Source organism: Artibeus jamaicensis, unplaced genomic scaffold, assembly GCF_021234435.1.
Source record: "Artibeus jamaicensis isolate MK-2021 breed Jamaican fruit bat unplaced genomic scaffold, CSHL_Jam_final scaffold_369, whole genome shotgun sequence".
Classification (NCBI taxonomy): Eukaryota; Metazoa; Chordata; class Mammalia; order Chiroptera; family Phyllostomidae; genus Artibeus; species Artibeus jamaicensis.
In genome coordinates this window covers 34,626,832-34,641,341 of record NW_026522042.1, presented here as the reverse complement: position 1 = coordinate 34,641,341, position 14,510 = coordinate 34,626,832, and the positions used below count along the sequence as shown (strand labels likewise).

Here is a 14,510-nt window from a genome sequence, read left to right as displayed (position 1 = left end):
TATCCCCATCGCCCCCCGCCATCTCCCATGCTTCCCCATTTTCCCTCGTCACCCACGGTTCCCCCACCCCCACATGGTCTCTGTCATCCCCCACTGCCCAGCCGCCATGCCCTCACCAATGGCTCGGTACACAGAGATGAAGACCAGTGTCAGCAGCACGAAGGCTGTGTTCCACCTCCAGATCTGGGGGTCCACTGCCGAGATGCCCAGAAACATGAAGATGATGGTCTCGGCCCCGCTCGCCAGCATCTTCATGGTGTAGCGCACGGTGGTAGAGGACTGCTCCGAGATGTTGGCCTTCACGTACTTCTGACAGCAGATGCCGCAGAAGGTGATGCTGGGTGGGGGGTTACAACGTGCTGTGGGGCTCCCACTGGACGCTGTGGGGCCATTCCCAAGGCCCAGCACCTGCTGTCCCCCGGTGGCACTTCTGGGCCTCTATGTTCTGGACAAATGTCCACTCACTGGACAGCCCTTCTCTCTATGAGCTGAGGGTTCCTACTGGGCATTCAGCAACCTGAGCTGGGACCAGGCCAACATCACCACTATCTGATTATGAGCCTCTGGGACCTGAATCCTGAGCCACAGAGCAGGCCGCCTGTTTCTGTCCAAGCCAGGCGGGCTGGCTCAAAGCGAGGAGGTGCAGCGCAGGCCTGGGAGGGAGGCAGGGTGTGGGCCAGGAACACAAAGCCCCTCCCCTCCGGCCCAGAGTGGGCCTGCAGCGGGGACAGTTGCAGCAGAACACCAACTCCCTGTTTAAAAAGCTAAACAGATCAAATTCTTCGCCCCCACAGTGACGTTCCACCCAGTTGGGAAGTGGGCCAGGCAGACGGTGGGCTGGAGAAGGGACTGTGACGGGCTGTGCCATCTTTAGGGCTGGGGGAGCAAAGGTGCCACCCCTGACTCCCCTTCATCTAGGTGGGTCCCGTTCCCCTGTTTAAACAGCCCTCATGCTCCACAGCCCGCCCCACTCAGGAGGGCCACCAGGGTGTGCTCCGGGCTCCGGGGCCCATGAGCAAGGGAGGACTTACGCCAGGATGGCCGACAGGGACAGCATCTCGGAGGTGAGGTAGGACAGGTAGGAGATGACGAACACAAAGCCGGGCTCGATGATGCGCACGTGTTTGGTGAAGCGGGTCACGAGTGAGAGCAGGAAGGCGAACAAGACCCCCACCAGCGTGCCCCCCAGGCTCACCACGAAGAAGGACACTGCAAAGGGCAAGGACACAACGCTGGGCTCCCTGAATGGCCCTTTGTGGCCTCGGCATGGCCTGACCCGTGTGGCGTGGGCCAGGCCCATCAGGCTGGCCTTCCTTCTGGGCCATTCCTCACGGCAGTTGCCTGGTAACCCCCCCTCCCAGCAGAGGAGCCAACAGCTCAGCAAATAAGAGGCCCATTCTCTAGAAGAGGGGCCTGGAGTCCTCCAGCCTCACTGTGGGAAGCTGGGGAGGGGGCCGACCTGTGGCCCATAGGAGGCCCAGCTCCCCATCCACATCAGAGGGAACATTGTGACAAGTGGCCCTCTGACGTTGGTTCGCACCAAGGACCCAGCCCTGCGCCCACAGGCACGGCCAGGCTGCCATTACCCCTGCCCAGAGAAACATCTAGACTCGCAGGGCACCAGGACCCACATCCCCCAACCTGATATCCCTGTGGGTCTAATGGGGCAATGACCCTCGGGCTTCCCAGGGTGGCTGGGGCCCAGTGAAATTGTGTTCATGAAACACACTGGGGCCAGAAAGGACTGTCAGACCGTGGGTCCCAGGGGCAGACCTTGGGCCAAAGCTGGGCCCGGCCCAGCTCGGCAGTCCACAGACACACCACCAAGAAGCGGCCTGCATTCCAGAGAAGGGGGTGCGGCCCTGACATTCCCCTGACGCATGGATCCCCAACCACACACCTATGCCTTTCAAGCAATCCACGCCAGTCACCTTGTCACCACCCAGGTTCACGAAAGATTCAAACACGTTGTACAGGACCTGGGGGACAGAGAGGCAAACCAAACATGGGGTCGGCCCTCCAACAGCACTGACCCCCTCCCTATCTTAGGCCCCAAGCCTTGTGGGACTTGGAGCTGAAGAGAGGAGCTTGTGGCAGCCATCTATTTTGTAACCTGAAAACTGCCGGCAGGAAAATTATCACAGGGCGGTAATGGTCAGTCGGAAGGCGAGCCAGCGGGTGGGGTCTGGGAGGCAGAACATTCTGAAAGGAACTAGAACCTTCAGGAGCAAACATGTCCCTTTCCTACTCTGGACAAAACAGGGGCGGCCACAAAGCTAACCCACTGCATGCAATTCTCCATTTCATTTTCCAAGACAAACTCAGTTTCATCTTCAGGGACTTCGCTGTTATGCTGCCCCCCGATGCGGGATCACACCCCCCTGGCATCTTTGCATGTTGATGTTTAAACCTTATCCCACCAAGACGTTGAGATGAAACACCCAGAAACCTTATCCTCGGCCTCGGTTGTAGAGACAGCTGTGTTTTCTGAGCCCGAGCACTCCTAAACAGCGCCCCGGGCTCCACCCGGAGGGAGCCGAGGTGCCGCCCTGGGTGGGCTGCAGGCCCCTCGGGAGGAGACTTATCTCTGTGCCCCCAAGTCTGGGCTCCCCAGGACTCCCAAGGGGTGGGTGAATAAAGTTGTATTTGCAAAAGGAGAAACATAGGTGCTGTGCACACAGATGGGGCACATGCACGTGAAGGTCATTGGGAATCAGACCATTGCTTGCCCAGATTCTTCGTGAAAAGCCACATGGGAGGGAAGATGGGGCCTCAGGTAGGAGATAAGTGGAGAACACCCTGGGGCTCCGCAGGAGTTCTGCCTCTACAGACACAAAGACTCAGGACAGAGGAGCCCCAGCCTTGAAGGGGCGTGCACTGCATTTCTGATCAAGTCTCCAGTTACTTTCAATTCCCTGGAGACCATCTCATCTACCACATTAGGAAACTGGTGCAATTCTCCCTTAGGTTCTTCCATCTCCTGAACCCTGAAGCGATGTCAGGGACAAGAATTTCTTAGAGAAGCCACACGCACTTTTAGAGCAAAGAGGGAACTCCAGGTCCCACGGTGTCTGCAGTCTGTGGGCCGAGGTGGTGGACGGCAGGGCACGCAGCCTGGCCTACAGTCGGCTCAGAGACACATTCACTCCCAGGGAGCTCACGGCCCAAGTTGGGACTGGGTTTTGAAAACTTCATGATGGCCACAATGCTGAGACAATTTCTCACGTTTCAAGAATCTTCTATTCACTTCCCATAGTGTTAACGTGGCCTCCAGCCCCTGCCTCCCCGGGGGCCCTGCCAAGTCCCCTGGTGCCACCTCCTTGAGGGAAAAACTACGTTCCTGGACACGCCGTCAGTGCTGGCTGATCCCCCTCCCTAATTCCAGCGAGACTGTATTTGTTTACTTAGTGATGCTATTCGGAAAATCAGGAAGGAGGGCACCAACTGTAGACCCCAAGTTAAAGACCCTCTGCTCTGGGAACAGCGAGCATGAGATTTCAACAGTGAAATCGTCACTCAGAAAGGACCGAAGTGTGTGGGGCGGGGGGCACTAAGAACTGTGAAAGAACAAATGAAGAAATGCAATTAAAGCAACCAGTCATTCTGAGTTAGGAGGGAGTGGAGGGCCGGCCGGGGGAAGGCTGTTTAACCTGGAAGCCTTTAGGCTGTTGGGGCCAGCAAGGAGCCCTGGGCTCTGCGGGTGACCTCAGCAAGGCTCTCCCTGTGCTGAATGCACTGAGGGACAGTGGCGATGCCTGGGGATTGGGGGAGGGGTCTGCGTTTTCCGGCACAGTAAATATGGTTCCCCCCACCAACAGGTTTGAATGCTCTGTGGCAAGTCCAGGACCCGCCCCCGTTCTCTCACCACGGTGACAGCATCATTCAGCAGTGACTCCCCAAAGACAATGATGAACAGGACCTCGTTGACATGAACCTCCTCAAACACCGCCAGGACGGCCACTGGGTCCACGGCAGCGATCAGGCTGCCGAACAGGAGGAAATCCAACAGCCCAATCTCCAGGTGTCCTGGGAGGCAAGCAGGGCGTCAGGGAGAGCCTTAGAGGGCTGCGTGGGTGCGGGCCCCTGCAGCGTCCCCTGACCACCAGGACCTGGGAGAGAAGAGGAGCTATGGGGAGCAGAGGCAGGAGCATATCCTTGGCCTTTCTAGGGCTGCCTCCGGCTGCTGGCCTGGTGACTGCTGGACCGGGATCCCCCAGGTTGGGGACTCTGGCTCTCAGGGCTCAGGCTGACTGGTGTGGGAACCCAAATCAGACAACTGGCCTTCCTCAGGGGCTTCTGCAGTCCTTTAAGAAAGGCAGGGCACCCCAGCCTATCCACAGGAGACTGACCACCCTGGTTCTCTTCTTCGTCTCCCCTTAGGCCTGGATGACTCTTCCTGGCCAGCTCACTGGGAAGCCCACTGCAGGCAGGTGAGGGTATCAGGTGGTGCCTGGCCAGGAGATACACAATCAGACCCCGGCCCTGGGGAGTTTGCAGCCTAGGTTAACATGAGTACAGAGGCAGGGTCATAGGTGCTGGGACCGCATCAGGGGACGTGCCTGGGTGAGAGAAGACCTCCCAGAGAAATGATGTGTCAGCCATGACTGGAACAAGGACTGGCCTAAGGGGAGGTGAGGGGGTGGGGCAGGCCTCACAGGACCCTGGGTACCATGACTGCCCTTGGGAAACCCCAAAGACCCCGAATGTGAGTGGCTGCAAGGGAATGAGGGACTGCAAGAGGAGGGAGATGGATGATATATTTGGGGGTGCTGGGAGGGGAGAAGCAGGGGCTGGGTGGGGTGAGGGAGGAAGCTCTGGAAGGAGCAGGTTCATGTGGAGCCCAGCCCCCTGCTTCCTTCTCCTGCATGGTTCCTGCCCAGAGGATTCCTGGGCGCCTTTGGGTGGGAAGGTGGTGCTGAAGTGCACTTTCACCCTTTGCAATCCTCCCAGTTATCTCGGGTCCCAGATCGCCAACACGTCACGTGCTGACCCTGTTCCCCAGTGATGAATCTGCAACCTCGGGGAGGTGCATGTGGATATCTGTCCATCTCAGCCCAGGTGTCAGGCCTGCCCTCAGCCGGGTTTGGTTGGAGGAGGACCTTGGCTGTGGGCCTCCTTGCTGCCTTGTTGGCGTTGAATCCCCTCCCCAGCCTGAGTGGACCGCAGGGGCCTAAGAGCCAGTCAGGCCTTGAGAGCAGGAAGAGACCCATCTACAGGTAGGGAACACGGAGGGAGGGCCGGCGAGCCTTGAGTGCACATGGGCTGGATGCTACCCCGAGTCCTGGGGCAGGGGCATCTGCAGGAGCCCAGCTCTTCCTCGGGGCCCAGCCATGCCCCCAGGTGCCCTCAGAGAAGGTGGTCTCTGCAGAGGGGTTTGCCCACAGAGGACATTTCCTGTGAGCTCCTACGGCCCCACTCCTGGCGTCAGTGTCACAGTGTTCTGAGGAAGTGACAGGTGTTAAAAGAACCAGCTTCCCGGGGAATTTAAAATGCCCCATTTGGAATGGGAATCACAGGCTTTGCTTTTCCGCCTCACACACTGTCTGTGGGCAAATGTGAGAACACAGTCCTGCCTGGGTTCATACAACAGGGGCTTCCTCATACACATTCTCTGTCCAGGCCCATCAATCCTTAAAAGCTTCCCTGAACATCAGCCTCAAGTTGTGGAGGACACTGGCCAACCCAGCAGTGTATTCTAGAAGCCAGCCCTTCCAAGCAGGGTGCGAGCTTGGCCTAGAAGCACTGACCCTGCTAGGATAGCTGTGGACTACTAGACTGTGGGCTCATGGCTACCAAGTTGCACTTTCTAGACCTTCTCTCTACCTCAGGCATGAAGACCCGTGGCTTTGTCCACCTGCAGGGGCCTCTCCAACAGCTGGGAGCTTCTGTAGGTCCTGCCCCTGAGCTGTCTCAGATGGACAGCAACCCAGGAAGCCCAGGATGACCCTTCCTCAGAGGGGTACATTGGGCTTCAAGCCACTGGTCTGCACAGATGGATCCTTGCCCCCCTAGTCCCACTGGCTCCCAGCTCTCTTTAACCGGGAACAGAACAGACATGTGGGCCCTTGGGCACTGCCCTGCTCCATGACCTGGCCTGACGCTCAGCCCAACCAGCTGTGTCCAGGGGTGCCAGTCACATGTGTCCCTGCACTAAACCCTGAGACTTCCCCCTGGGCCCAGTAGCCAGAAATGGCCATGTCGTCTTAGGTATGTCCTGACTACCCAAAGGCATTGCCAATAAATGTAAACTCATCACATCACATGATCCCGCAGCTTCTAGGTGAGTGTAACACCATGCCACCTTTGATAGGTCTCTCTGGGCTGGGCCTGGTGGGTGTTGCCAACAGTGGGGGGCTCAAGGGAAGATGTGTGCTCCCCATGGGGTAAGAACAAAGTTCCAAGGTGACACATGTGTTGGGTGAGGTGACTGTTCTCATTAGGGGACCTTTGGTCCCTCTTTCTCAATGCATCACCCCTGTCACTAGGATTTAAAGGTCTTGAGCCACATGGGAGGCAGATACAAGGCTCTTCCTTCAGTCGGATGGGAAATGGCTAATCTGGGCTCATCCCCGTGAGACTGGTTTCGGTAGAGGAAGTGTGTGAGGTGGGTCCAAGTGCTGAAGCAGGTGTGTGGGTGCCAACATGCAGTGTCTCACCGCCCTGATTAACCCAGTGCCGACAGCAAACCTGCGAACTCGTGATGCAGCAGGGCCAGCCGTGGCAACCCAGACAGGCCAGCACTGAGGGCTGCACTGTGCTGGCACATTGGTGCAGGGCCTCAGGTGAACCCCTGGCTTCGCCTGCTCCAGTTTCCCAGGTATTAATGGGTGGGGCGAACCTTGCATGTCCGCCAGGGCTGAGTTGAGTAACCAAACTGTAGAAAACATGGCAAGGGAGTAGCTTTGTGCACATGTGAAAAGGTGTGGCCTTTTCTCTGTGGCTTATGCAGAAAGGACACCCAAACGTTCCGATTAGGTGCGTGTTTACCTGGGCTGTGTGGCTTGGATGCAGGACTCTGCCGGAGGGGCCTCCTCCTCTTTGTCCCTGGGGGCGTGGTGACAGGGGAGTGGGGCTGGACCCCATCTCTCTGCCAAGGGGCAAGGACAGCAGGTGGGCCATTCCCACCTGCCCAGCCCACTGTCCTCCCTGGTCCAACTGGACTTCATTCCCAGGCAGAACACATGCCTTGGCCTGGGGATGCTCAAACAGCTATTTATGAACTGAACCTTATTTTAAACAAACCAAGAGGGTTTAGTGGGCCCACCAGTGACCTTTCCCACTGACCAGAAATACCACTTTTAAGGTCTGTGTTCTGCACCCTGAGCTTTCTTAAATAGGGCTGCCCAGAGGCCGCCTAGCAGAGCTCACCCTGCGGTGTCCACCCTGCAAAGCCCACCCGGATGGATGGGGGTGCCTGCTCACCCATCAGGCCGCTCAGGAAGACGCCGTAGAGAGAAAGGCCAGTGGTGGCCGCGTTCCACACGGTGCCAATGACAGCATATAGCAGGATGGTGCCCAGGTTGCCGAAGAAGAGCCGGTTGGGCATGAAGTAGCCGGCGTCCAGCACGATGGGTGGCAGCAGGTAGAAGAAGAAGACGGTGGGCGTGAGCGTGAAGGATGCAATGTGGTCGGCTGCCCAGACGATGCCGCCCAGCACGAGGCCCAGCACGATGAGCAGTGCACTCTCAGGGACCACGCTGGTGACCTTGTGGGACAGGTGGAAGCCTGCGGGGGAGGGGAGTGTCAGGAGGCCAAAACCGCTCAGGGGAAGGACAAGAGGGAGGGGGGTTGGGGGGGCAGGGACCCCACGGGAGGGGCCATCCTGACATCACAGGACAGACATGGGCTCAAGAAGCAAGGCCCTGCGTCCCGTCTTTGGATGCTTCCCTCTGCCCCACGCATGTGGCAGCCCCGGTCGGCTGCCCTCTCAGGGCCTGGACAGGACACGCCCTCTTCAGGTCCGTTTCCTGCCCAGGGAATGAACAGCCTCTCCCAGGAACAGAGCCTTCTAACGTCGGGGTGTCCAGGGCCCCCTAAAGGGACTAGCTCCACTATCCACATTTCAGCTCTTAGGGGACCATGGCCCCCAGAGGTCTTCCCTCCCACAGCCGGCCCTCGGCCCCCTCGACACCCGGAGCCATCAACTCTGCCGGGATCTCAGAGGGCACATGCCTATGGAGCCCATTTCTCCTTTGTTCTGTTGTAAGACTCAGAAAAAAAGTGAGTGTCTATGTTAAGCCTGCTTTCAAAATAGTTGGAAAGCTGACAGAAGCAGTGGGCTCCTTCTGCTTAAGCAATATTTGGCATAATTATCTTTTTCATCCACTGAAGTTCTCTGCTTAGTGAGAGGCCTTTGAAATTCTGAGCTGAGCTGTCTCCGAGCTGCCAGGACCCCCAGTCCCAGTGCGGGGGACAGGGATGCAGAGCACAGGGCGCTGTCCCGCCTGGGTCCTGCCCTGTGCAGGTCCTGCCCTATCTCAGGAGGAATTCTTGGGCGAGGCCGGAGGAGGCGGCTGGCTCAGGCAGCCGGCTCAGAGGCTGGGTCCTGCCCGCTCTGATCCAGCCCCACCTATCAGATTGCCTCCCCCTCCCTGGCCTGTTTCATCACTTGTAATTACGGGTCATAGTGGGGGCTCCCTGAGGAGGTCCCAGGAGGTCTCCTGGCCTCACTGTTGTTTCTTCCTCGCAAACAGCCCTCTCCAATCTGGCCGAGAAGCCACATGACAGACCTAGTACATGCCCTTGCAGGCACCATGGCCTCTGGCCTGTGACCTATGACCTATGACCTACAAGCCCCCCCCCCCATGCTGGGTAAGAATCAGAATGGGTTACTGTTTCTGGGACCTGTGGACCCGCTGAGAGTCCCAGTCCCACAGGCCTGCAGGCCCTCCGGAGCCCCAGTCCAGCTGCACGTCTGGCATCCTGACCAGACCCTGCTTTCCCCTCCAATATGAAATGCACACACATCAGGTGGACGCAGCACCTCTTCGCCCCACCCCAGGGGAGCCTCCCAGGAAGCCCACAGAGGGCGTCCCCACCCTCATGGAGAAACTCAAAGGCCCAGGAGACTGGTGCCTGGATGTTGCCACGTGCTTGAGGACAGATGACAAGTGGCACCAAAGGGTGACCACCTGGAATGAGGGATGTTGTTTCCGAACATGGAGGGCCAGTGTCCTTGAGACCCTCAGGCCCTGCCTGGCTTCTCAGCAGGAAAACATCCTGGCCTCACCAGAGTTCATCTGTTCACACCTCCTGGAGGGTGTTCTCCCCAAGCTTGGGAGGGGCCATGATGTGGGTGAGAAAGGGCAGGGGTCCAGCACAGCTTACCCTGTGCCCAGTTCTTCTCCCACATGACAGCATCCAAGAGCCCCCATCCCCAGCAGCAATGGGCCTCCCGGAGCTGTGCCTGTGGTAAGAGACCTAGCCTGTGGTAAGAGCACACGGAGACTGTCTCTTTCTGCTACAGCATGCTCCAGCTTCCCCGGGCTCTGGGACGTGGGGGTTGCCTTCTGCTTTGGGAAGAGACTTGGGAGGCCTTGTTCTTCCTTTGGCTGTGGCCCTGACATCCAAGTGCACAGGGCAGCACAAGAACCCCCTGCAAGTTCCAGGGCCTCACTCCAGGCACCAGACTCAAAAGATCCTGGGCCGCTGCATCAGTCTACATTCTAACTGGTCTGAAGGCCCCTCCCTGGTGGACTCTGGAAAGGACTGGGAGTGTGTCCCTCCATCTGAACCCTCCCTAATTGTTTAATGATATGCAGAGAGAACCAAGTCTTCTCTTCTTTCCTAATGGCTTTGATGTCCAGGATCCGTGTTTAGAAGGCCAGTGGTCCCTGGCCTTGCTTCTCTGTTGTTGGCAGGGCCATTGGTGACGGAATGCCTTTCTCTGGGGTTGGGGGAGCCATCCTCTCTTGCCTCCATGAATTCTTAGGAGTTCCGAGCCAGCTGTTTTGGGGGTCACCCAGCTGGAGGCTCTAGTTCCATTCACCATTCCTCCATACAAGTCACTGTTTTCTACAAAACGCATACTTTCTGTCCTTCTTCATCTCTTGACCAGGCTCCAGCAGAGACTGTATTTGTGGCAATATACTCTTCACTTGTTCCTCTTGCCTTTTACTGGGTAAAGTAGCATTGGTTGTAGGTCCTTGCTTTTCATCACCTTGAATATTTTATGCCCAATCCCTCTGGCCTGAAATGTTTCTGCTGAAAAATCAGATGACAGTCTAATGGGAGCTCCCTTATAGGTAACTAACTGCTTTTCTCTCATGGCTTTTAAGGTTCTCTCTCTGTCTTTAACCTTTGACATTTTAATTATGGTGTGTCTTGGTGTGGGCTTCCTTGTGTCCCTCTTGTTTGGGACTCTCTGTGTTTCCTGGACTTGTGTGTCTTTTTCCTTCACCAGCTTAGGGAAGTTTTTAGTCATTATTTCTTCAAATAGGTTCTCAATCCCTTGCTTACTCTCTTCTCCTGGTATCCATGCTTCATGCTATCCCCAAAATTTCTTAAACTCTCCTCATTTTTTAAAAGTCTTTTTTCTTTTTACTGTTCTGCTTGGGTATTTTTTTTTTCTATCTTGACTTCCAAATCACTGTTTTGATCCTCTGCTTCATCTAACCTACTGTTTATTCTTTCCAGTGTATTATTTATTTCAGATATTGCACTCTTTATTTCTGACTGGTACTTTTTAATGGTTTCTATATCTTTTTTCATGCTGTTGAGCATCCTTATTACTATCACTCTAATAAACTCTATATCTGATAAATTGTTTGCCCCCATTCCATCCAGTTCTGGACAATTTTCTTGTTCTTTCATTTGGGGCCTATTTCTTTGTCTTCCCACTTTGTCTGGGTTTGTTTCTATGTATTAGGTATATCCACAAAGACTCAGTCTTTTCTTTTGAAGATTTTATTTATTTATCTTTAGAGGGGAAGGGAAGGAGAAAGGGAGAGAAATATAAATGTATGGCTGCCTCTTGTGCGCCTCCTGCTGGGAACTTGGCCTACAACCCAGGCATGTGCCCTGACTGGGAATCAAACTGGTGTTGTTTGGTTCGCAGGCCTGTGCTCAATCCACTGAGCTACACCAGCCAGGGCAAGACTCAGTCTTAATGTGTTGATGTGGTTTCTTCTGTAAGCCCTTGGTTATAAGGCTTCTCTCCAGCTAGTGTTCAGTTGGTTACTCAGGATGATTTTTCTGTAATTTAGCTGTAATTCCAATTTGGTTCTGAGAGGAGGTTGGTGTAGCTTTCACCTAATCTACCACCTTAGATCCCCTCCCTCTTGCTTTTTAAGGGCCACACAACAGGCACCTTTCCAGCAAGGCTCCGAAGCAGCCAGGAGGTGCCCGTGGGTCTGCAGGCTTCTTGGAAGATTGAATCCAGTGACTGAAATACAGCACCACAGGTCACAGGGCCTAGGGCCAGAACTAGAGGGCACCAAGTGACCTCTGAACTCCAGTAGGCCCCTTGCTGAGGCAGCAGGGAGGGATCCCCAGAGCTAGTCAGGACTCCATGTTTAGTCACAACTCTCCCAAAATTAGAGATTCACCACGGATCACGAGCATTTTGAATTTCCCCTTGACGACTGCAGGGCCAGCGGGCGGGAAGGTGCCGCGGGACCAGGCTTATCCTGAAACACAATAGCAACAGCAAACTTTGCACCTTACGAACTGGAAGTCCTGGCTGACACCATTAGCTAATCCTTTGCTGCATTCCTGTATGGCAGCTGGTTACTACAAAATCTTATTAATTTGGGAAATGAGCAGATGAGAGGCCAACTTCAGACCAGATGTTACTTGCTCAGAAGTAAGCCCTGAAAAGCCACAGAAAAAGTGATTTGCACTTTTTTCTCAGTGAGAAACATATGTTTACACACAGGCACTTGTTTCTGAACTTCTGCTGTGAGTGACAGGCACACTGGGTGAGGGCAGAACCCTGGGAGTGGGCGCATTTTAAAGTCGAGGGCTCAGCCATGTCCTCCGGTGTGGAAGTGCTTGTCACATCTGCCCACGAGGGCAGCGGGCGGCCCCGTCCTTGCCCCAGGCAGATGGGAAACGGCACCCCCGGCAGATTCAGTCTAACTTCTCTTCACATTTGGGAGACGTTCTTTCCTTTTCTGTGCCCTGTTTCTTCACGGCACTTGTCTGCAGCTTCACGGGTTCTCAAGCCTCTTCTTACCAACACACTGCTCTTCCCGTGCTGGTCCAGGGATCTTCTCACTGTCAAAGGTGGGGCCATTTATTTTTTTACTTTGTTCGTGTTGTTTTGTTTTGTGCAGACATCTTCTCTTTGGGTAAATCTATTCATCTTTTGTTTTATGGCTTCTGAATGTTGTGTTATGCTTCAAAAAGCCATTCTTACTCCTCTGATTTCTATTAAACTTTTAACATTCAATTTAGCTTTCCTTGAATTTAATAGAGAAAATAATTTAAAATAGTCATGAAACTGAAGGATCTGCCGAACCCCAGAGAGAGCCTTCCCTTGAGTCTGAGTGTCCGTGGACAACTCCCTACCCCTGTGGCTGGGGCTCCCACACCCCGTGTGTCCGCTGGGTCTGTGACACTGTGTTCTCCCCCGGGCATGGACGCATGGCTCGCCACTGCCCTTCAACCACGCTTCTCTGGCCTGTGTCCTAGAATGCCTGGGCTTCACCTTCTCACGTCTGCAGACATTTGCCTGATTCCTGTGTTGCGAGGTCATGTCCTGGGGTTGCAGAGCTGCCCAGAACCTCCTGAAGAGGTTGCCCACCATCTTTGGGCTCTGAGCAGTGTGAGGAGGAAAGGCAGACCAGCTGCTCTTATTTACTTATTTCACCTGTGTGAGTCACCTGTTGGCTTGCTTTTTTCTGTCTGGTTGCAGGAAGAAATTTTTTAATCCTTGAGAACAACCTTGGAGCAAGGATACCTCTCAATGCTGATTTTCATTCTTTCCTCTAACGCTGGGGATGTCTTTTTCTGTTGCAACCCTGTCCTCTCTTCAGTTCAGTGGTCGGCCTCTGGTTACTGGTTTATCTTTCAGACTTGGGGACAAGGGGAGTGCACAGTCTGAGATTATCTGGGTTTTCCGTTTTCACCCAGAATTCCCGGTCTCTGGTTCACGGGACAGGCCAAGCCCGCTCCCCTCATCTCCCATGACCACCTCGGATGGCAGGCTGAATTGTAATGAGCTAATTATACTGAAAACTCAACTGGTTTAAAGTGGCACTTTGCTAGTGGTTAGCAATTAAGCCCATAATGGGCATTTTAGGAGTCAGGCAATTCTGGCTTGAAGTGCCCTGCGGCATCGCTCCTGCTGCTGAGGGTGAGGGTCTCCAGCCAGAACCGGGCCTGACCACCGTGGCGTGGTCCTTGGACACAAGAAGGACTCGGCCCTTGGTCTGGAACCCAGTCACTGCAGGCCACACGCTTACTGCCACGGCCTGCACATTACCGGGATGGGGTAATAATACTCACATCTCAGGGTAATTGTGAAATTTACCGACGTAATGGGGTGGAGGTGACCACAAGTACCTCACGCATGAGCCTTTCTTTTCTACCTGTGCCCTGGTCCGCAGCCCGAAGCCCTGTGCAAGCGAAGGTGGGGAGGACACCCACCCAGTACTTGCGTAGCGGCCTCCTATCTAACAGTTGGGGCACTGCCCGGACTCCAGTGGTAGTGGGGAGATCCTGAGTTCCCTCTCAGCCTACATTCTCTTTACTTCCAAAGAGACAAGGGACCACCAGGTGTGTGTGAACAGTAACCTGGTCACCTCCTCTGGACCCATAGCTGTGGGGCCCACGGCTGGCCTGTCCAAGGCCTGAGCCACAGAAAAAGGTCTGGTATCCTAGGACCACACACTATGAGGGTGGCCTTGATTGAGAAGCAAGCGTGTGGTGTAACCTTGTGCATCAAAAGTCTGCATTTGCTGGGGAGAAGCCAGGCCCTTGCGCCTGGAAGGGCAGAGGAGCTGCGCTCTGTGTGCCACGTGGTGTGAAAAGGCAGAGGGCCCTCCAGCTGTGCGTCAGCCCCGCTTGCAGAACTGGCAGCTGCAGCCACAGCCAGAACGAAGACAAAGCTTTGCAGGGAGACACTGGCTCCCCGCACACTCAAACTCTTCCTTCGTAGCAGCCCTGTGGCACTTCCTTCGTAGTGCCACAGAACAAACTCTGACGCAGCAAACACCGACGCACAGTCCCAGGGCTGACAGCACAGAGCAATCATGACAGCACGGAGCAAATCAAAGTGCATCACGGATGCGAGGCCACCCAAAAGCAGAGTGAGGCCCGCCAGGTCCAGAACTCCCCTGCTGTTCACTGTTCTTCCGACGATGAACGTCAGTGAAGTGACTTCCAAGCCCATAGGTAACTGCCCAGGCCAGAGAGTTACAGCTAATTAAGTGCAAACAGCATGGCCACAAGGTGGTAACAAGAGGGGACACACGCTTTTAGTTCTAATTACAACCTCTGACCAGTGTTAAAGGTCAGAAGGAGATGACCAGCCAGCCATTTCTGGAGCAGGCCCCAGACAAAGCGGG

At 55.2% G+C, this 14,510-nt stretch overlaps 1 protein-coding gene across 2 annotated transcripts in view; it reads right to left on the bottom strand.

The window, feature by feature from the left end:
• Positions 1-14,510, bottom strand: part of SLC9A3 (solute carrier family 9 member A3) — a 48,839-nt gene that overhangs the window by 12,500 nt on the left and 21,829 nt on the right. For both annotated transcript variants that reach the window (XM_037137390.2, XM_037137391.2), the window contains exons 2-6: positions 7,423-7,725; positions 3,866-4,026; positions 1,901-1,979; positions 1,032-1,209; positions 117-337 (exon numbers count right to left, since the gene is read on the bottom strand). In XM_037137390.2, the coding sequence (XP_036993285.2) occupies positions 117-337; positions 1,032-1,209; positions 1,901-1,979; positions 3,866-4,026; positions 7,423-7,725 (942 nt within the window). The remainder of the gene's footprint in view (positions 1-116; positions 338-1,031; positions 1,210-1,900; positions 1,980-3,865; positions 4,027-7,422; positions 7,726-14,510) is intronic.